The sequence below is a fragment of the Amyelois transitella genome, chromosome 31 (genome assembly GCF_032362555.1).
Source record: "Amyelois transitella isolate CPQ chromosome 31, ilAmyTran1.1, whole genome shotgun sequence".
In the NCBI taxonomy this organism is placed as follows: Eukaryota; Metazoa; Arthropoda; class Insecta; order Lepidoptera; family Pyralidae; genus Amyelois; species Amyelois transitella.
In genome coordinates, this window is record NC_083534.1 from 2,243,716 (window position 1) to 2,266,907 (window position 23,192).

The 23,192-nt window shown below is 38.8% G+C and overlaps 3 protein-coding genes across 3 annotated transcripts in view; 1 reads left to right on the forward strand and 2 right to left on the reverse strand.

Moving 5' to 3' along the window:
• Positions 1 to 8,549, forward strand: part of LOC106137517 (exportin-7-B) — a 33,491-nt gene extending 24,942 nt beyond the window's left edge. Inside the window, exons 24-26 of the mRNA XM_060953269.1 lie at positions 166 to 249; positions 1,506 to 1,606; positions 2,230 to 8,549. Of these exons, the coding sequence (XP_060809252.1) occupies positions 166 to 249; positions 1,506 to 1,605 (184 nt within the window). The 3' untranslated portion in view covers position 1,606; positions 2,230 to 8,549. The remainder of the gene's footprint in view (positions 1 to 165; positions 250 to 1,505; positions 1,607 to 2,229) is intronic.
• A 729-nt stretch (positions 8,550 to 9,278) lies between these two features.
• On the reverse strand, positions 9,279 to 20,371 carry LOC106137492 (ATP synthase subunit beta, mitochondrial). Its single transcript, XM_060953266.1, has 12 exons — positions 20,322 to 20,371; positions 19,601 to 19,678; positions 18,292 to 18,474; positions 17,122 to 17,259; positions 16,533 to 16,630; positions 15,673 to 15,771; positions 15,184 to 15,342; positions 14,358 to 14,480; positions 12,975 to 13,187; positions 11,273 to 11,392; positions 9,665 to 9,736; positions 9,279 to 9,408 (listed from the first exon to the last, which is right to left on the reverse strand). Exons 3-12 carry the CDS (start codon positions 18,410 to 18,412, stop codon positions 9,304 to 9,306), a joined length of 1,248 nt encoding a protein of 415 aa, XP_060809249.1. The 5' UTR covers positions 18,413 to 18,474; positions 19,601 to 19,678; positions 20,322 to 20,371; the 3' UTR covers positions 9,279 to 9,303.
• LOC132903828 (uncharacterized) lies at positions 19,491 to 23,170 on the reverse strand. The gene is made up of 5 exons (XM_060953088.1): positions 23,131 to 23,170; positions 22,597 to 22,849; positions 20,818 to 21,355; positions 20,322 to 20,466; positions 19,491 to 19,678 (listed from the first exon to the last, which is right to left on the reverse strand). The coding sequence occupies exons 1-5, from the start codon at positions 23,168 to 23,170 to the stop codon at positions 19,491 to 19,493; spliced, it is 1,164 nt and encodes a 387-aa protein (XP_060809071.1).
• Positions 23,171 to 23,192: the final 22 nt, after the last annotated feature.

A 23,192-nucleotide genomic window follows, 5' to 3' on the forward strand; every position in this document is an offset into this window, starting at 1 on the left:
GATGTGACACTGACAATAACAATAAGTTATACCTTGTATCCAATTTTGAAAATAAATCTATTCTATTCTATATCTATTTTACTATTTAAAAAAAAATCTCTTTAGTACACGTTTTTTTTTTTTCATTTTTGAATTCGATAATGTAATATTAGTATCGTTTCACAGGGACAAGCAGGCTCAGCTGGCGCAGTGGTTCAACGGACTCATGAATGAGATCGAGCCCAACCTGCTCACTAAGAATAGGGACAGGTGCGTATAATATGAACATGTGACGTCATGTCTACGCCACGAGTCACAGAAATCTATTTTCTATTTGAGTATTATAAAGCTGAAGAGTTTGTTTGTTTTTTTTGAACGCGCTAATCTCAGGAACTACTGGTTCTATTTGAAACATTCTGCCAGTCTCTTCAAGACTTATGGGCTATGTCAACCCCGCAAGGGGTATAGACGTAACTATATAAATTATTGAATGAATTTACTATTTTTATTAATTGTGAGCGGAGCGGAGCCATATTTTTTCCTTCAATCACTGATTTAATATTGAAATGTTCTATGACTCCATTCATAAGCCATCGAGTGTTTTCGAGCTCTGAAGAAACCACACATGCTGTCACTATCGTATTGTGCAGAATGGAAAGAGATAGGAACAGTAAAATAAAGCGGCGCGTTCAGCCATCTACAAGAATTCCTATTGCTGTCCTAATCTAGAGTGCAGAGAACGAAACGGCACTAATACCTAACACTTGTAATAATTTTCGAACGTATCATGATCAAATTAAGGACGTCCTAGCAAAGGGTCAGGTCAAGAGTACCCGAAACCGCCGAGCTTGCATGAAGAGAGTTATGAATGTGGATGAAGCGAAGGAAGTATGCAGAAATCGTGGCAAGTGGAAGGATGCAGTCTCTGCCTACCACTCCGGGAAAAAGGCGTGATTTTATGTATGTATGTGTATGTGTGCCGTGTGGTTCCCGGCACCAGTGCAAAAAAGAATAGGACCACTCTATCTCTTTCCCATGGATGTCGTAGAAGCCGACTAAGGGATAGGCTTACAAACTTGGGATTCTTTTTTTAGGCGGTGGGCTAGCAACCTGTCACTATTTGAATCTCAATTCTATCATTAAGCCAAATAGCTAAGCGTGGCCTATCAGTCTTTTCAAGACTGTTGGCTCTGTCTACCCCACAAGGGATATAGACGTGACCATATGTATGTATGTATGTTCGATGGCCTCTGTGGTGCAGCGGTAGTACACTTGTCTGTGACACCGGAGGTCCCGGGTTCGAATCCCGGCCAGGGCATGATGAGAAACTAACTTTTTCTGATTGGCCTGCGTTTTGGATGTTTATCTATATAAGTATTTATCATAAAATATAGTATCGTTGAGTTAGTATCTCGTAACACAAGTCTCGAACTTACTTCGAGGCTAACTCAATCTGTGTAATTTGTCCCGTATATATTTATATAATATATATTTATTTATTTATGTATGTATGTAATAAATTTCAGATTTACACAAAACCTGTCGATGTTCAGGCGGGATATTAACGACCTTCTGCGAGGCGCTGTCAGCTCGCAGCCGTCGGTAAACGACATGATGACGTCATAATGTGAGTAATGCTCTATGTTTAGAATTTTGCAAATTTTAATTTCATTATGAAAGTAAAATTTGCAAAATTCTAAATTTTTTTTATTCGTCATTATGAAAAGTTTTGATATAAGTTATTTTCAAAATTCAATTTTTTTTTGTTATGTTGTTATGGGACTATGTTTTGATTATGTTGTTATGATAATTGTCATATCTTTTGGTTTCACAACATTGGTTGATGGCAAATGAATTACTTAAAACTAAGTTTACTGCCGCTTCCGTCAGCGTCTGAAGAAAGAAGCGGCAACAAACTGCACTGCAGCATTTTCTTCAATAACGTCAACTTCGCTACTATCCAAACTTATAATAGAAATGTGGACGAGAGAATATTATGTTATGACTAGAGGCCGCTCGCGACTTCGTCCGCGTGGAAACCCATCATAACGTAACAATCAATCCCGCGGGAACTCCGGGACAAAAAGCCTATATGTTATTCTGGGTCTTCAGCTACCTACATACCAAATTTCATCTTAATCGGTTCAGTAGTTTTTGCGTGAAAGAGTAACAAACATCCATAGGTAGGATTTAATATATTTTTTTGTTTTTTATATTCAAAATTACAAACCTGTGCTAACTTTTTTTCAGCCTAGACAAAGAAGTGGATCATTTGGTGATATATATAAACATTGTAAATATACGCATTAACAGACGTCTCATTGTAGATTTGTCATTGTTGTAAGTAATTTTATCTTAACTATGTCGAGATGATAAAGATTATACTGATGTTATGCATTGTTTGAAATGTACGAATGCGTTTTGAGATAAAATATTAAAATAATGAATACTTGTGCAGTCTTCTTGCTACGTGATTCGCTAAGTTTAATTTTTCTCATGTATTTTTGCATTGTTATAAGTTTACCATTACTACCTACCACTAAAAATTATAAAGAACATTTTCCTTCAGCAAATATCCCTCTATATTTATATGTATCTATTGTATTTTCTATCTCATTTCTTTTCGATCGAAAAAACATACCCCTTAACCCCATTACATGTTAAAGAAAATGTTATGTCAGATAATTTATTCCCCTTTTTTTACATTGTGTTTCGAAGTCCAATTGTTTTCATGACCAACTTTTGACCAATAACAAATTCCGTTAATAAATCAATAAATAATATTATGTACCACATAAAAAATATACGTTAAAAAAGTTCACTTAGCGAATTTTCAGAACAGACTCGGCACAAGTATCAGGCGTCGCGTCTTCAAGATGCTATACAAAATGTATTATTCCGAATTAGCGCTGTAGACAAACTATCAAGTTTTGTACTTTAAACTTATAAGATGAGTACATCTTATTCAAATTGAATTGTTTTATTGCAAATTATATAACTTTATTTATATAAAAGGCAGCCCTTTTTATAAATTAAGTTGTATCACGTTAGGTACTGGTGCCGTGCGCTTAATTGGCTTAGTAGTCAGTCATAATAATATTGCAAGCATGAAAGACTGTTTCATCACTTCACTACATATTATTAAGTCTTGAACGGGCCGTGGGTCAGATGGGTCAGTCAGTCAGAATGGAACACCAGATTTTCGAGTGTTCAAGGTAGACACCTGTCTGGTCGTCGTCTTAGTCATATTTCGATTGTCCTTTTTTTATTAATATGTCAGTCAGTTTTGTTCATCTAAAATGTCAAGTCAAAGTGTCTGTCTGTCCGTGGAGGCTGAACGGCCGCTACAAGTCTTATATACTCTGTATGTATGTTTGTAAGTGTGAATGGGACTGTTGGAGTGGGAAGGCCAAGAAGAACGTACCTTGATCAAATCGGAGACGTTCTAGCAAAAGGTCTGGTCAAGAGTACCTGAAACCGACGAGCTTGCATGAAGAGAGTTATGAATGTGAATGAAGCGAATGAAGTGTGCAGGGATCGTCGCAAGTGGAAAGATGTGGTCTCTGCCTACCCCTCCGGGAAAGAGGCGTGATTTATGTATGTATGCCTTCATCTGGAAAAGTAGCGGACGAAATATGTTGCTGTTTGATATTTTGGAAAGAGGGTGTTCCTCAAATTTTGGAGAGAGGAAGGTTTATAACCTATAAATACTACCCATGCGGTCGCTAGTACCAAATAAAGTTATTTTAATGTTTTTCAATAAAACACACTCTCCTTAAATATGAAACTCGTGAGAATTGAAAGTTTGTGTGAAATGTATTATAAATGCTACCCGTGAAATGCCGGGGCGGATCGCTAGTTGTTAATAGTACGTCTATGGCCCGGTTAATATATGTATGTAGGATCTTTCCATTATTTTTCAGGAGGTCCACGTGATCATATTTTTTTTATAGAATTGTCATTCTGGAAGTTGTAAAAAACTGTGTCCAGTGTCCCTGGTCAGGTCAGGTCAGGTTTTTGGTTTGTGCGGACATGGAAACGAGGCTTGCAAACGATATCTCTCAAATCTACTAAGCCAATGTTAAAACTAATTTATGTATTGGATTATTTTGTTTTCACGTTTCAAATATTTTAAGTTTAAACAGTGTTCTTAGTTTTTAAAATTGACAATATAGATTTTAAGACTCCCCTGTGCGCGCTAGTTTTTAATACTTGTATACTTTTTGCATCCATTTTTTATATTTCCCCAAATATTACAGTAAAAATATATTTACCACTTTTACGAATGATATAAGACAAGACTAAATCTGTATGTTTTCTCTACTTAGCAAAGATATGTTCGGAGTGAATTTTATCATCACTACATATTATAAGATCAATTCCCCCCGAATTTTTCTGTCTGTTTGTACGCTCTAATCTCGGTAAGTGCTGGACGGATTTTGTTCCTGTTTGAAATGTTGGAAAGAAGGTTTTATGAGGAAGGTTTATATCTATATAGGTAAAAATGCTACTCGTACGAAGCTGGGGCGGGTCGCTAGTTTGGAAATAAAAGCAAAAATGCATTGTATGAAAACGTGAACGTACAGGGGAGCCTAAATAAATCTACACATATTCAACATAAGATTTTTTTTTTAAGTCACAATAATATGTTTTCATTGTGCACGCTTATCAAATTTCAATGTGAAACTCTTTATACAATTGTTATTAGGAATGATTTTAATATATGTTAGACGAAATCTTTAGCACAATTTTTCTTTTAAAAAAATACTAAGACAGATAAGAGATTACGTGTCAAATATTCTAAAAAAAAGAATTGTGATAGCAGTTTTAAAAACGATCAAGAGTGGGTTGCACCGTATTACTTATGCGTATAACCAAATCGTAAAAAACTGTTAAAACTCTGATTCAACAAAATTTGTACCCTTGAAGTTTTCACACTAAATACCCAGTCATTTTTACTGATAAAGTCGACTTTGACTTGAAAACTACCAACATTACGGTGCAACTAACTAAATCTATACATAGACAATGATCATTCGCATTGAGAAATAATGAAATAATAACTTAATAAAATTGTGCTCCTAGATCTTCTTAACATTTCAAGAGACTTTTGTCTAGTCTTAAACGACTGCTGTAAGAAACATTTACATAACCTTAACATTATCATTGCACTGACGTATTTTGTCGGTTGCAAATTCTTTTAGGAGCTTTTCGAGACTTGTGTTCGCTTTTAAAAAACAACAATCCGAGATAGAATATGTCGAGAAATCAATCAAATCAAATATGTTATTTTCTTTCAAATATCAAACAGTAAATACATAACATAGGTAAGCTTATGAGTTTCTAGTGTCTGAAAAAATGAAGTGACTCCCGCCTTAACTCCGAGATTCAAAAACGGAAACGTCCCCGAAACCATTATCCCATCACCGCCCATGGCTATATATATAATCCCGTCTATGTCCCATGCGGGGTAGACAGAGCTAACAGACTATAAAAGACTGAAAGTACAGCTGTTTGGCTTTATGATAGACTCCACCAATCTTCCTGTGTTACTCCCAAAGGTCTATTCTAACTGTGTACCAAATTTTCTCAAAATAGCTTCAGTAGTTCTTGAGTTTATCGTTACAAACATACAAATATTTTCTCTTAATAATTAGCGTGGATTACTCACCCTCATTCTCGGGGCTGGCAAGGTAACTTTAAATAATTAATAAAAAGTTCAATATGTGTCATGAAGTGAAGCGGGATAGCGATAGCTGAATCGTATCCTGTTATGTCTAGGAGGACCTAGGACCTAAAATATGTGTGTATATTTTTTGTATGTAGATATTTCACACACACAAAAAAGGTGAAGGTAAATGTTACTTATAGCGCCGTTTGGTCTCGTGTAGGACATTCCATAATGAGTGAATGTTACAGTGGCCTACGTAGAAAACTATTACATCGACGTATAATTTTCTAAATGGCCCACTGTACTTTAAACGGACGCCATTTTGTTTTCTTTTTTCAATAAAGTGAAGCATGTTTAGTTCTTCTCTTTTATTTTTTGTCTGATAAATATGTTTTACTTATGCATTGTGATCATTTTTATATAATAAATCAAACATTACAATATATTTTTGTGTTGGCAAATAAAATTTATTCGTTTTCGCAAAATGAAAACAAAATGGTGTCGAGTATGAAAAAGAATGTTGCAAAGTTCACAAATGTGTATACTTTTTAAAGGTGTATGTGTATGTAAATATGATATGGAAATAATGGCGCTTGGCTCGTTACGACTCGACTCGAAACTTGACTCACAGTAACTTTGATTCGGTCATGACCACTCGGAAGGCAAATTTGTACGCTTTAGCGGAGATATAACATTGTGACAATAATAATAACAACGTTTACTTACTTGACATACCCGCTGCCAAATAGTGGTCATCGGTCGGCCCCGGCCTCTAAATTGGATGCAACTGGCCATTTAGAAGACTTAATTCACCTCTTTCTTATTTTTTGCTGTAGGTGATTTGAGTACAGTTTCATCACACACACACATACAAATAGTAATCTTTTAATTGTGATTGAAGTTGCTGCGACATTTTAAGTCGAGTTGGTCAAACGAGCGTAGAGTTGTCAATAGTTACAATTCGGATGATATTTATAAGTGTTTTACTGTAAGCGCTCGCGAGGAAATAGTTTATATTTGTGACGTACGTATTATGTACAGGCGAGGGCAAATAAACATCACCCTCTTTTACATCCCTACACACATTATTGTGCGAGACAGCGTCGTCATGTTAGAGGTTAAGAAAAATTAATATACTTCCAACAAAAAGTAGAACGCTGAGAAAAATATAGAAGAATATAAACAGTACATTTTATTAGCATCTTCATGCGCCATTTTCTATTTCTATCTAAAAATAAAATTCTGGAGTAATCCGTTTACTAATTTCACAATTTAATTGCGTTTAACTTCAGATGTATAAAAAACTGTCCATATTGTACGAATTTCGTATACGGCCTAATCGCAAATGCATCTCTTCCAGGCTGCCCCGTGCTCTTGGAAAAAAAACGATGTAAGAGACGCCAATTTATTGAATGAAAATATATTAGTGGTTTACTTTTTACCCTGTTTAATACTGAACTAGTGAAATTGAGTTTTAACTTGGAATTATTCAAATATGCACATATAGTTGTGGTCTGAAAAAAAAATCCGAATTTTTTCACCAACATACCATCAAATAAAAATGAAATATAGTTTTATAACTTGGCTAGCAACAAACCCAAGCAGTAATACAAAGAGGTTGAATGTTTCAATCATAGAAATTTGGACATATCCTGTTCATTATGCTTGACAATACTACAGATATATTGGTCCAGGGGGTCAGGTATATTTGCTCTTAACTGTACAATATAAATTTTATAGAAAATGAATGGTTGTATCACATGAATATTAATAGTATATCAATTGTAGAGTGTATAAAAGAAGTTTTAATGTCAGTTCAATAGTAGATTTAATAACAAAGGCAAGAGAATTAAAGATGGTTGAAAGTTTTCGAATGCTGTCTCAAAATAGTTGTTATTTGAAATTATTGAATGGAAAATATGAATAAGTATTAATGAAATGTATAATCATATAAGTAGACAGACTAAATGAGTTCTTGGCCCTTCATCCACTTTGGTAAACTTACGTAACCAGTTACAAAAGATTTTTAAAGCAGTTTGGTAACTACTTGTGAAACAAGACTTTATTTTTTCAATTTTGTGACTTTTTGTTACTTTGATTACAGATTTTTCAACCTGCATAGGCTAAAAATATAATCGTGGCGAAGTAGGCACATTTATCAATATTACTTGCGACATAAGACACATTTATACTTCTTTCTATCCCATAACTCCCTCGAGAACTCATTAGGGCTGTCTTTGCCTATAGTATTGTGAAAATAAAATGCAATAATATCAAATAAGTATTATGTATTGATGTTAAGGCCGGTTGCAGCCCAAAAGGCTAAATTAGCTAGCTTTACTTTTAGCAAATCTACGTTATGATTTATATTGTACTGATGTTTTATTTAAATCTGTCACTTTTTCTTCTTAATATGTTACTCGTTGTTACCTTTCACTATCGTTTTAAGTTTGTAGCGTATTATTAGAATTTCATTGAAAAATGCTGTATGGAAACCTTGTCTTATTAATTTTAAACCCTAGTTTGCTTTCTAATAATCAAACATTGAAGTTTGCATTAAATATTATTCATCAAACAACCTATTTTAGTAGATTTGATGAAATTATGTATACTCGTAATCTTTGTGCCAAATAAAACCTTTATCTGACCTTATAGCTGTGTGAAATGTTTTGTTTACGTTAAAATAATATTTAAAAATGAAATAAAGTAGCTTCTAGACATTTTGACAGTTAAATAAGCTAATCTAAGCAAACTTTATTTAGCTTTTAGTGTGCAACCGCCCTTAAGTTTCCTCGCGGGCGCCATTTTGTTTCCTATAGCGTACTGTAGAGTTTCGGAGTTGATAGTTGTGAGCGATGTAAATAGTTATAATATAAAAATTGCGATTTGTACAAAGTTATTCTGCTGTTTTATTTTTTCTAAACCTTTATTGTAGGTACCTGTGTTAATCTCATCTTAACATCCTTATTCCCTAAAGACATATTGATACATGCCCTGCCCACAACCAATTCCTAGTCTATCGTTTTGCCACATCAGTCTGTGAACACAGGCACGGAATTTAAACTTATTCAAATACCTACGTAAAAATTAATTTTTAAAGTGGGCTATCTTAAGAATAGGCTGGCTATCTTTGGCGCACGATATCTTACATATATTATTGACAGATTTGTTCCACTGGTAAGTCTAGCGAAATCAAAATACCCTAATAAAACTAGTAAGTTTAGGTCAGAAAAATCCAAATACTGTTACTGGGACCATCCATCCACTTTCTAATAAAATACGTGTCCATTTCTTCTTTTTAATTCCCATTAAGACATAGGTAATTGCTTCCATCGTGAATCAGTAGAAATTAAACATTTTTGGGTGACCGTTGGTTCTGACATCTGAATGGCCGGTCACGAACCGTAGAATCACGTCCCAGAATACATACGTAGGTAAAACTATAAAATATTGTGTCTATTGAGCCACTCAGTCAGTAAATAGATTCTCAAGATTCCCTGTACCAGAAAAATTTAAGGATGTATTTGAATATAAAATCCCAAAAGTGCAGACTACGGAATCTCAAGTGCAAGATATCTTAAAAAAACAAAACTAATATAAAATCATTTATTCAATAAATAAGTCGCCACACAAATTGACTAGAATGAGCCGCTTTACACACTCTTGGCGAGTTCCTGTGCCTTGGCCACCACGTCTTCAATGGTGCCCACCATGTAGAACGCCGCTTCTGGGATGTGGTCCAACTCTCCTCCCAGTATCTAAACAAAATTTGACAACATTTGTAGGTACAGTCCTGGCTTTAGTCCCGGTCGCATCCTCACCACTCTGGAGAGGAGCCCGAGGTACGCCTTTGACCATGGATCCTGGATTGGGTGAGTCAGATTCTTACATGAAGCGTCTCCATCTGACCTTCTAACCTTCGCAGGAAAACCTAACCCGTATTGGATCCATGGTTATAAATCCAGTTACCTGAATGTGCAGTTTGAAATTTGTCGAAAAGATTACAATACGCACCCTTTTGAATCCCTTGATCGTCTCCTCTAACTTGACCAGCTTGCCAATGTGCCCGGTGAACACCTCGGCCACCTATACAAATTTCTAAGTAATAAATATTTTCAAAACCGTGCGACACTTCAGAATGGAAATACTCCATTTTTTTTCCCATGGATGTCGCCAAACTGTCTACCCCGTAAGGGATATAGACGTGACTATATGTATGTATGTATATGTTCAAAATCGTACTACTACTACTACCTACTTCTTTTGCGTCATCGACAATCATAATCTCTCTTAATGCAAGGTTTTATGTAGGTATGAGACTCAATAAATAAATATATACGGGACAAATTACACATATTGAGTTAGCCTCGAAGTAAGTTCGAGACTTGTGTTACGAGATACTAACTCGACAACACTATATTTTATAATAAACTAGCGACCCGCCCCAGCTTCGCACGGGTGCAAAATTATAAATGTTATCTATACTAATAGTATAAAGCTGAAGAGTTTGTTTTGTTTGTTTGTTTAAACGCGCTAATCTCAGAAACTACTGAACCGATTTGAATAATTCTTTCACTGTTAGATAGTCTATTTATCGAGGAAGGCTATAGGCTACATTTTATCCCGGATTTCCTACGGGAAACGTCAACAATGCAGGTGAAAGTTGAATGAGTCGGCCATCTGCGAGCTTTCCACGCGAACGCTGCGCAAACCAACAAAGATATAGTAAAACAATGTACTAAAGATGTGAAGTACTTATTTTTTGCCACAAAAAAGTCCGCGAGAGCATATATCTATCTCTTAAGGTTTACTTACAATAACCACTTTTATGTTCATTTTTTAAGATTATTTTTTCATTATAAACATGAGTTATTTTGAAACCAATTTTCTTTAATTCAGTATTAATCCTTATCTAAATAAATATGTTTATTACTTTCGGCTTTTCATGTAGACTAAAATTGCGATTTACAGTATATAAATCAGACGAATAGGTTTTGAGATATAGTCGTTATAAGCAATTTGCAGCGAAACATTTAATACGGCGAACCAGCGTTCTTTCTAATACGCGTGACCGCCTGACCTTTTATTTATTAAAATCGGACCAGTAGTTTTGGAGATATATGCTAACATTGGTTTGCACAAACAAACACACAAACGCACAACCTCTCACCCTAAACGCATATATACGGTCTCCGTTCGGTCGCGGGTAATGATGTGGGCCAAGTCGTCGCCAAGTCGCATAATAATTAGCAGCTATAATTGATAAAGCCGAGGAGGATGTTTGCAAAAATAAATATGATGCCCAAAATAACTATTCCACGCGGACGAAGTCGCGGGCACAGCTAGTTATACATAATAACCTTCCTCTTGAATCACTCTACCTGTTACAAAAACCGCATAAAAATCCGTTGCGTAATTTTAAAGATTTAAGCATACAGACAAACAGACTAAAATAGCGACTTTGTTTTATACTATGTAGTGATACTTATACTAGATAAACATCCAGGACCCAGGCCAATCAGAAAAGTTCTTTTCCCCAGCCGGGATTCGAACCCTGGACCTCCGATGTCACAGACAAGCGTACTACCGCTGCGCCACAGAGGCCGTCGATTCAACATTTACCTGGAAGGGTTGCGACAGGAACCGCTGTATCTTCCTGGCGCGGGCCACGGTCAGCTTGTCGTCTTCAGACAACTCGTCCATACCCAGGATGGCGATGATGTCCTGCAGCGATTTGTAATCCTGGTACCAGACATCGTAATGTTGATAGAAGTATCATAAAGGATCATAAAATTGAAATATTTTTTTTTTACCTGTAAGTTGGTACGTCATATTGTAATTAAATGTAGAATGTGCATTCGTCCAAAGTCTAGACTTAAGACCTTTAATTGTAACGTCGCATGATTTGATTATTAGTATGTATCACACTACCTAGCACGACGAGTCAGCAACCGAATTCCTCACCAGAGTCCAAGTCCAAGTCGATCTATTTGTTTAAAACTTTAAATATTATTAATATTGACATAATAATAACTTATGTAATAACTTAAGGCAGAAGGTCCTTTAAGTAGAGACTAAATAGATTAACCGAGTTGGTATTACATGGATCTCACAACTTTTTCAGTAGAAAGACTGAGCTGCGAGACTTGGGTTTTTTACAGGATGTTTTTGATGGTATGATTTTACTTGTAATAACCTCAAAAAGCGATACCTTGTATCTTATTTTGTAACAATACCACGGAGACCTTACACTATGACTATGAACAACAAGTGTGAAGAACCTGTAAAATCTTCTGCACCCCTCTAGCAAAGGATGGTCATCTGCACCTATTCAGCCACTCCGTGTCCTGACCCGATCACTTAAAGACTCATCACGCTAAAATTGAGCTCGAAGGTATTAACAGCGACACTAATCATCATCTCTCTCTGCGCAGTACCTGTAAAATCTTCTGCACCCCTCTAGCCACACCGTAGTGCTCCGCCCCGATGATGTTAGGGTCCATCACCCTGGACGTGGAGTCGAGGGGATCCACGGAGACCTTACACTATGACTATGAACAACAAGTGTGAAGAACCTGTAAAATCTTCTGCACCCCTCTAGCAAAGGATGATCATCTGCACCTATTCAGCCACTCCGTGTCCTGGCTCGATGACAGGACGCTAGAATTGAGCTCGAAGGTATTAACAGCGACTCTAATCAACATATCTCTCTTCGTATAACCTGTAAGATCTTCTGCACCCCTCTAGCCACACCGTAATGCTCCGCCCCGATGATATTAGGGTCCATCACCCTGGACGTGGAGTCGAGGGGATCCACGGAGAACTTACACTATGACTATGAACAACAAGTGTGAAGAACCTGTAAAATCTTCTGCACCCCTCTAGCAAAGGATGATCATCTGCACCTATTCAGCCACTCCGTGCCCTGACCCGATCACTTAAAGACATCATCACGATGACAGGACGCTAGAATTGAACTCAAAGGGATGGACAGCGACTCTAATCAACATATCTCTCTTCGTATAACCTGTAAAATCTCCTGCACCCCTCTAGCCACGCCGTAGTGCTCCGCCTCGATGATGTTATGGTCCATCACCATAGGAGTGGAGTCGAGGGGATCCACGGAGACCTTACACCATGACTATGAACAACTACACCATGACTATGAACCACAAGTGCAAAGAACCTGTAAAATCTTCTGCACCCCTCTAGCCACACCGTAATGCTCCGCCCCGATGATATTAGGGTCCATCACCCTGGACGCGGAGTCGAGGGGATCCACGGAGACCTTACACCATGACTACGAACCACAAGTGCAAAGAACCTGTAAAATCTTCTGCACCCCTCTAGCCACACCGTAATGCTCCGCCCCGATGATATTAGGGTCCATCACCCTGGACGTGGAGTCCAGGGGGTCCACGGCGGGGTAGACGCCCAGCTCGGCGATGGCTCGCGACAGCACCGTGGTGGCGTCCAGGTGGGCGAACGTGGTGGCCGGCGCCGGGTCCGTCAGGTCGTCGGCTGGCACGTATACTGCCTGGCCGGAGACAAGATAGGAGATATGTCGGCACTATATAACATACATACATATAGGCACGTCTATATCCGTTGCGGGGTAGACAGAGCCAACAGTCTTGTAAGACTGAAGGGCCTCGTTCAGCTGTACGGCTTGATGATGGAATTGAGATTCAAATAGTGACAGGTTGTTAGCCCATCGCTTAAAAAAGTATCCCAAGTTTGTAAGCATATCCCTTGGTCGCCTTTTACGACATCCATGGGAATGTCTATTCTTTTTTTATTTTTTAAGTGCCGAAAACCACACGGCCGTATAGTTGATCAGGAAAATATATTGGACGAAGAACTTTGATCAGAATTAAGACACGCTCAAGCGAAATTAGATCAATGTTGAAACAAATTTCCTAATTCGCAGTTGGTCTTCATACCAGAAGTGGTTCCTGGCTTCCTTCCTAATTTAATAGATTAAGACCACTCCACCCGTGGATGTCATAAAGGCGACTAAGGGACAGGCTTATAAACTTGGGATTACTCTTGTAGACGATGGGTAGCAACCTGTCACAATTTGAATCTCAATTCCATTACAAAGCCATACTGAAAGCTAAACGTGGCCTTTCAGTCTTTTCAAGACATTTGGCTCCGCCTACCCCGCAAGGGATATGGACGTGACTACATGTATGTTTACTATATTTACTGCTGGTCACAAATTACTCATATATGGCAGCTATCACCTTTAAGATCTTATATATGATGACTAGCTGTGCCCGCGACTGCGTCCGCGTGGAATAGGTAGTTATTTTGGGCATCATTGAAATCCTCAAGGATGAATAATTTTCCCCGTTTTTTTTCACATTTTCCTTCATTTTTTTGCTCCTTATAGTTGCAGCGTGATGTTATATAGCCTAAAGCCTTCCTCGATAAATGGTCTATACGATGCAAAAAGAACATTTCGACCAGAACCCACAATTCGGACCAGTAGTTCCTGAGATTAGCGCGTTCAAACAAACAAACAAGCTCTTCAGCTTTATAATATCAGTATAGATGTATATATTACACACGCGGCAAGTAAAAGGAATTTTGATGATATCTCTAATCACCGTGTAACGGTGGCCATTTAGTCTTCAAGACTGTCGGCTCCGTCTACCCCGCAAGGGATATAGTCGTGACTACATGTATGTGTGGGTCTCATCACCTGCACGCTGGTGATGGAGCCGGTCTTGGTGGTGGTGATCCTCTCCTGCATGGTGCCCATGTCCGTCGCCAGCGTGGGCTGGTAGCCCACCGCGGACGGGATGCGGCCCAGCAACGCCGATACCTTGGTCATTGATTACGAGAGAGAATTTAGTGCCGTGTGTGGTTCCCGGCACCAATATAAAAAATAACAGGACCACTCCATCTCTTTGCCATGGATGACGTAAAAGGCGACTATGGGATAGGGTTAGGTAGGGAAACTTAGGATTTTTTTAGGCGAAGGGCTAACAACCTTTCTCTATTTGAATCTCAATTCTATCATTAAGCCAAACAGCTGAACGTGGCATATCAGTCTTTTTAAGACTGTTGGCTCTGTCTACTCCGCAAGGGATATAGACGTGACTATATGTAGGTATGTATGTATGTTTATACTTGAGAAAAAAAGGGTTCACTGGTGTGTCAGGTAAAGTACAATCCGCTCCATGTGTTCAAAACATCATATACTAGTGGCCGCCCGCGACTTCGTCCGCATGGAAACTATCAATCCCGCGGGAACTCCGAGATAAAAAGTAGCCTACATATATGTTATTCTGGTTAGTCTTCAGCTACCTTCCCAAATTTCATCGTAATCGGTTCAGTAGTTTTTGCGAAAAAGAGTAACAAACCTCCATACTGACAAACTTTCGCATTTATATTAGTAGGATTATACTCGTATAACCGATTTCAAAAAAGGAGAAGCTTCTCAACTCAACCCTATTTCATAATAAACGATCCTAAATTGCAGTTTTTCAAGGGGTTCAAGATATATAGATCTGCAAGGTGGTCACCTCCGAGCCAGCCTGGGTGAACCGGAAGATGTTGTCGACAAACAGCAGCACGTCCTGCCCCTCCTTGTCCCGGAAGTGCTCGGCCAGCGTCAGCCCCGTCAGCGCCACGCGCGCACGCGCACCCGGCGGCTCGTTCATCTGCCCGTACACTAGCGCCACCTACACTCCGATATGTACGAACTTACAACAATTACATTTTATTTTTTTTATTTTTTTATTTAAATGAACTTTTAACGCTGGCAAAATGCGGTCATGCGTACAAATTTAGTTTGGAAGAAACCATTTTGTAACTTAACTATCTGAAAATTTTTCTACTTCTAAAAAGTCCCCGTATACTTGAAATAATTGAGGTTCTTTTTAAACGCTGGCAAAATGCGGTAGTGCGTAAATATTTAGTTTCGAAGAATCCATTTTGTAACTTGTCTGAAAAATTTGCTAAGACTTCTAAAATCCCCTTATACACTTATATTGATGAATGAATGACGATACCTTCGAAGTCTTGTAGTCATCCGTGATGACGCCGCCCACTTTCATCTCGTGATACAAGTCATTGCCCTCGCGCGTCCTCTCTCCCACTCCGGCAAATACCTGGACAAATTTTAGATATGTACACTAGCTGTGCCCCCGACTTCGTCCGCGTGGAATAGTTATTTTGGGCATCATTGAAGCCCTCGAAGATTAATAATTTTCCCCGTTTTATTCACATAATATGCCATTATTTCTTTGCTCTTAATAGTTGCAGCGTGATGTTGTATAGCCTAAAGCCTTCCTCGATAAATAGTCTATTGAACACAAATAATTTTTCAATTCGAACCAGTAGTTCCTAAGATTTGCGCGTTCAAACAAACAAACTCTTCAGCTTTATAATATTAGTATAGTTATTTCATTTATGTATGTTTATCTCAAATTAATAAAAAAATCATTGATTTATCCTCAATGCTTTATATGTGCGCTACCTTTTTAATTATGGATTTTCCCTATATTTTAGTTGACTGGAAGAAATCCAATGACTGTAATTTGTTTAATTTATTTTTACATACATACATACATACATATGGTCACGTCTATATCCCTTGCGGGGTAGACAGAGTCAACAGTCTTGAAAAGACTGAATGGCCACGTTCAGCTATTTGGCTTAATGATAGAATTGCGATTCAAATAGTGACAGGTTGCTAGCCCATCGCCTAAAAGAAGAAACACAAGTTTTTAAGCCTATCCCATCCTATCCTATATAAAGAGATGGAGTGGTCCTATTCTTTTTTGTATTGGTGCCGGGAACCACACGGCAAATTTAATTTATTTTATTTTTGTGTGCAATAAAGAGTTAACAAACAAACTAACTAACTAACCGAGAATCCACCGTGGGCTTTGGCGACATTGTTGATCAGCTCCATGATGAGCACAGTCTTGCCGACTCCCGCGCCGCCAAACAGTCCAATCTTACCGCCTGAGGTTCGAAAACGAATTGGCTAATTTCCAGCGCTAGCTAGTTCTACATTCATTCATGTTTTTTAATGTAGACAATGTGCATTCGTCCATGATGTAGATTTAAGTGATCTATATTTGTATATTGACGTCCGATGAAAATGCTGCAGTGTAGTTTGTTCCGCCGCTTCTTCTACTCATGCGCTTTGGAAGCGGTAGTAGTTATAATTAGATTAAAGTGATGTGACGTCAATAAGTGATACCTTGTATCAAATTTTGAAAATAAATCTATTCTATTCTATTCATCATAACATGAAACCTCTCGAGACAATAAGGCAAGAGTGCAAAGTGGTGAGCCACTCAGTCTTCTTCCCATCCCTGACCCGCCTGGCGTTTGAAACGCCCTGTTCAAACATCCTGTACATACATACATATAATCACGTCTATATCCCTTGCGGGGTAGACAGAGCAAACAGTCTTGAGAGGACTGATGGGCCACGTGCAGCAACATACCTTTGACATACGGAGCCAGGAGGTCCACCACCTTGATGCCGGTGGCCAGGATCTCCTGCTCCACGGACATCTCCACGAAGGGGGGGGCGTCCGCGTGGATCGGGGCGAACTTGTCCGTGTTGATTGGTCCGCGCTCGTCTACAATTTATATCATTCATACATCTAATATATACTAATACTAGCTGTCCCGGCAAACGTTGTTTTGCCATATAAATAGTTATTAAGTAATTTCTAGTTAAAAAAAAATGTTAAGGGGTGGACAACCCTTATCACTAAGGGGTATGAAAAATAGATGTTGACCGATTCTCAGACCCACTCAATATGCATGCAAAATTTGGTTAAAATCGGTAAAACCGTTTCGGAGGAGTACGGAGACAAACATTGTGACACGAGAATTTTATAATAATATATAAGATTATAAAGCTGAAGAGTTTGTTTGAACGCACTAATCTCAGGAATTACTAGTTCGAGTTGAAAAATTATCTTTGTGTTGAATAGACCATTTATCGAGGAAGGCTTTAACATCACGCTGCACCTATTAGGGGCGAAGAAATAATGGAAATTGTGAAAAAAAAACGGGGAAAATTATTCGTCCTTGAGGGCTTCAATGATGCTCAAAATAACTATTCCACGTGGACGAAGTCGCGGGCACAGCTAGTACATACATATTATCATGACTGTATCCTTTTTATAGGGTTGATAAAATGAAATCTTGACAAGATAGAGAAGTCTATCGAGTCAATGTCTTTTAGTACATACATGCAGAGCCAATTGTCTTGAAAAGACTGATAGGCCACGTTCAGCTGTTTGGCTTAATGATAGAATTGAGATTCATATAGTGACAGGTTGCCGGCCCGTCGCCTAAAAGAAGAAACAAGTGCCGTGTAGTTCCCGGCACCAAAAAAGAATAGGACCACTCCATCTCTTTCCCATGGATGTTGTAAAAGGCGACTAAGAAATAGGCTTACAAACTTGGCATTCTTCTTTTAGGCAATGGGCTAGCAACCTGTCACTATTTGATCTCAATTCTATCATTAAGCCAAATAGCTGAACGTGGCCATTCAGTCTTTTCAAGACGGTTGGCTCTGTCTACCCCGCAAGGGATATAGACGTGACCATATGTATGTATGTATTTATGTAACAAACAAATTAATGATTCAAAACACTCACCAATGGGTTCGCCAATAACATTGATGATCCTGCCCAGGGTGGGCTCCCCCACCGGTATGGTGATGGGTGCGCCCGTGTCAACTATCTTCTGTCCCCGCACGAGGCCCTCCGTGCCGTCCATGGCGATAGTGCGGCACGTGCTCTCGCCAAGGTGCTGGGCCACCTCGAGGATCAGACGGGGCGCTGGTGGGGGGAAATTAAATTAATATAAATAAATTATAAATTTGTATAAATAATAAATATAATCTGTGTAAATTTCTATGCAATAAAGATATTACAAACATACAAACAATATACATATGCGGGACAAATTACACAGATTGAGTTAGCCTCGAAGTATGTTCGAGACTTGTGACGAGTTACCAACTCAACGATACTATATTTTTTACTAGAGGCCGCCCGCGACTTCGTCCGCATGGAAATCCTATCAATCCCGCGGGAACTCTGGGATAAAAAGTAGCCTATGTGTTATTCTGGGTCTTCAGCTACCTACATACCAAATTTCATGGTAATCGGTTCAGTAGTTTTTGCGTGAAAGAGTAACAAACATCCATACAAACTTTCGCCTTTATAATAGTAGTAGGATAATAAATAGATACTTATATAGGTAAACGTCCAAGACCCAGGACAATCAGAAAAAGTTCTTTTCTCATCATGCCCTGGCCGGGATTCGAACCCGGGACTACCGGTGTCACAGACAAGCGTGCTACCGCTGAGCCACAGAGGCCGTTAATTGTAACCTTATTCATAGAATTCGATTCAAAAATGGCGTACTTTGAATGTACGCGCAAATTTACAATTTCGAGTCTAAATTTCTTTTTAAAAAGACAACCTAACATGAAATTGTTAAACTATTCGGACAGCTCGGTTGGACAGTAGCTTTAAAAAGAATGAATACCTAATGCGTTTAAACTGTCCATTAGATATTTTTTACTAATCTATACTAATATTACTTATAAAGCTGAAGAGTTTGTTTAATTACCTATTTGTTTAAATGCAGTAATCTCAGGAAGTACCGACTGGTTCGAATAGAAAAATTCTTTTTGCGTTGAATAGAACATTTATCGAGAAAGGCTTTAGGCTATATAACATCACGCTGCAACTATGAGAAGCAAAGAAATAATGGAATATGTGAAAAAACGGGTAAAATTATTCATCATTGCTAGTTTACGAACAAGATGTCAAATTGGCGAGATGAGTTATCTACTGGATGGATGAAGCCACTTCTGATCATCCAACCTCATGTGACTGTAATGAATGAAAACCACAATGAGATGACCTAATTCTAGATCAGTGAAAGTAGACTCACTTCTGCCAGGCACCTCCAAAGCGTTCAATATGAGCGGCAGATGTGTGTCGAACTGGACGTCTACCACGGCACCAATTACTGAAATACAACACCCTATCACTATTTGAATCTGAAGTCCATTATTAAGTCATACAGCTGACCGTGGCCTTTCGGTCTTTTCAAGACAGTTGGCTCTGTCAATACCCTGTCAAGGATAAATACCTGATGTATGTAAGCACTGTCGTAAATGGCGACTAAGGTAGTTAGCTTATAAACTTGGCATTCTTCTTTTAGGCGATGGGCTAGCAATCTGTCATTATTTTGAATCTCAATTCTAGCGTTTTTTAAGACTGTTGGCTCCGTCTACTCCAAGGGATATGGACGTGATCACTACATAGTATAAAACAAAGTCGCTATTTTAGTCTGTCTGTATGCTTAAATCTTTAAAATTACACAACGGATTTTGATGCGGTTTTTTGTAACAGGTAGAGTGATTCAAGAGGAAGGTTTTTATGTATAAGTTTTTCCGAATTTTGCACCCGTGCGAAGCCGGGGCGGGTCGCTAGTTATATATATAAGTATATGTATGTAAGCACTGTCCCCACGATTGGGTAAGTTAGATTTTGAAACGTAGCTACTCGCCCAGCCTCCGGAATCTTTGCAGGGGAACCTAGCCCATTAAACTTGACGCCTTTGCTGTTGATTGGATAAGATGTACCTGAAATAATGGAACGAACGTTACCAGCAATAATCTTGCCCTCGGCGCCGGCGCTAGCAGATTTGGGAGGAGTACCGCCCCCGCCACCCCCTCCTCCTCCTCCTCCTCCACCCCCGCCACTATCTTCTTTACCCTTTTCCTTTTGTGAGTGAGCGACGCTTGTAGAGAACTGAAGAATGTTAATGTTTGTCATAAACTTCTCCTTAAAAGAGGGTAAAGTCAGATGACTGCGTGAAGCGACTGCTGCCTAACTTCAAATTGTAAAACATTGTAACCTGTTTTCACATCCTAGAATTACTCTTAGGTAACTTACTAAAACTTCTTATGATGTACAATCCCTTAAAAGAATCATTAAACTTATTTTTTTTAAATGTTATGGGTTCATGTGATTACCTGACTTTCCCTATCCTGGATCATGGCATTGAGGGAAAACTGATCTTCCTACCAAGCAAGTTGAAAAAATGATGACGAAATATCATGAGGTCATGACCACGTTAAAAAAATCAAGGCATTTAATTACCATGGCAACTGGAGGTCCTATATGCACACAAGCTCCCAACTTCGGGCGAATTTCTCCCATCTTGGCAAACCCTAATGTTGAAGCTTCACCATCTCCCAAAGACCTCTTAATAGGCCTGATATGAGCCATGGGTTTAGGAGCATCTTTCTTGAAAACCCGCTTAATTTCCGTCGGTATATTTGGCCCGATTTCTTCAGGTATAAACGGACTATCAACAGTCACTCCTGGAGCAATGTTTGTGGGAGGTATTCCTATACGCTTTATAAGATTATCTCCTTTTCTCGAAGATTCTAGAACATCCGTGGCTTTATCACCAACACTTTGATCTTCATTTGTACTGCTCTTTATAGCGGCTCTCTCTCGAATTTTTGCCAATTCTGTCTCTAACTTTTTTTTGATTTCATCAGTTTTGATGTTCATCGTAACATCTGTATGCTCTTGAATTGGTTTTTCTTCAGGGTCTTTGGGAATAGACCCAGGTCGTGTTAGAGGTGTTATGTAAGCTTTAGGTCTATCTCCACTCTCCTTCATATAAATTCTGTAAACAGTGCATTGCTTGACTAAGGTGAGGAAAAACATCTTTAGGGGAACCTGCTCAACCTTCACATCTTGTCAGCTGTTGTATAACTTACCCCATGGGACTGTGGGGACAAAATCGTCCTACAATGGGATAAACGGGAATTATTCTAAAACATAAAGTCACTACTTTACTATGGATATATATAGTTTATATCTTTTGTCACTACTTCGTCAGTTTTCTTGGTAACGGGTCAGGTCGAAAGTACCCGAAACCGCCGAGCTTGCATGAAGAGAGTTATGAATGTGGATGAAGCGAAAGAAGTATGCAGAGATCGTGGCAAGTGGAAAGAGGTAGTCTCTGCCTACCACTCCGGGAAAGAGGCGTGATTTTATGTATGTATTCTTGGCGTTTGATCCATTCGCGTTCTTCCCGATGTCTCTCTGTGATATCGTATAGCTACGGTCTCCCCAGCGCCCTCTTCACAACCCGGAAACCATATAATAGTGCGCGCGCGCGCTCCTTGCCTTCGCCACTTCGTTTACGTTAATGGTCACCGAGTTAAGTAGCTCGCTATCCAGGCGGCTACTTGTTGGATCCCGTGTCTATAGCTAAACCCACGCTCTCTTACAATTTCAAACTGGTCCTAACTACAGTTGTAATTAGAACTACTTTGACAAATTGTAACAGATAATAAAAAAATCCCTAGAATTTTTCTAGGTATTTTTAATTAATTATCTCTCATCGCTCTTACCTGCGGCGTTTTGCCTAAACGTAACATCTCTGTATACTCGATGCAGGAGTAGGTAAGACAGGTCAGGACACGAAGCGATTCCAGTCTGACTTTCGTTACCCAGTTCACAAAAATCTTTAGCCTAGCTTGGATATGGATACATCTTTGACGTATTTAATGACTAAAACTCAGACGAAAGATCATTCGTTTGAAAGGTCAGGTCTAGAGTACACGAAATCGACCAGCTTACATGAAGAGCTATGAATGTGAATGAAGTGAAAGAAGTATGCAGAACCGTAGCAAGAGGAAAGACATGGTCTTTTGTATACCTGTGTTTGTTGAAAAGGAGCTCTCCTAACCACCTAATTTGTGAATTAGGCTCACATTGTAAATAAGCGTTACAAATCCGCAGCCATTTTTTCAAATAAGCAAGATGACATTACTCAGTGATTCGTAAGACAAGTAAAAACCGTCACCAAGTGTCTCCTTGAGCCAGAATTGATGTAAACCAATTTGTTACCGCCATTACCTGTGGAATTCCCCGATCACAACAGCACTGTCCTGAACAAGCGTTTGTGTCTTCTTCAATGGAGATTTTCTAGGGGCTTTCTGCAGTTTCTCCTGCGTGGCTGACGGCTTTTTCGCTTCAGGTTTCACCTCCTTGTTCGGGGCCTTGGTGAGGGGTTTGGTCTTGGCGGGTGGCACCACTGTCAGGTCGGGGAGGTTGGGAACGAACTCTCTGGTGGGGGGTTTGCTGGAGTAAGGCACATGTGGACTGTAGTCTGAAATACAAGGCAAAGGAATGTAAACCAAATTAATAGTGCCACAGATTTGCTTGGAACAGACAGACACCGAGTGGTTTTGGTGGATTCAAGTTTTAATTCAATTCGTTCACATATCACGTGCTTATATTGTACAGGGTAGACAGAGCTAATGATCCAATAATGATTTAGAGAAGTTTAGTGAACTGTCTTTCCTTAAATCGCCTTTAAGGACATGGGAACATGGAATCTGTAATTTTATAATGTTATGAGAAAAAACTTATTAGTATGTAAATACTCACGCTTGAGAACATTATAACGCAGCTTTGTTATTCGCCGCATTTTAGATTAAAAAAATTGTTAA

Excerpts from the sequence above, each read along its gene's own strand:
- LOC106137492 (XM_060953266.1), bottom strand. The coding sequence starts at position 18,412 with ATGGACGGCACGGAGGGCCTCGTGCGGGGACAGAAGATAGTTGACACG. Across the intron at positions 17,260-18,291 it reads TGTTATTGGCGAACCCATTG|ACGAGCGCGGACCAATCAAC; the intron begins GTGAGTGTTTTG and ends TATAAATTGTAG. Across the intron at positions 15,343-15,672 it reads ATGACTACAAGACTTCGAAG|GTGGCGCTAGTGTACGGGCA; the intron begins GTATCGTCATTC and ends ATCGGAGTGTAG.
- LOC132903828 (XM_060953088.1), bottom strand. The coding sequence starts at position 23,170 with ATGCGGCGAATAACAAAGCTGCGTTATAATGTTCTCAAGC. Across the intron at positions 22,850-23,130 it reads GCGTTATAATGTTCTCAAGC|ACTACAGTCCACATGTGCCT; the intron begins GTGAGTATTTAC and ends CTTGTATTTCAG. Across the intron at positions 19,679-20,321 it reads CGAGGGCAAGATTATTGCTG|TAATTGGTGCCGTGGTAGAC; the intron begins GTAACGTTCGTT and ends GTTGTATTTCAG.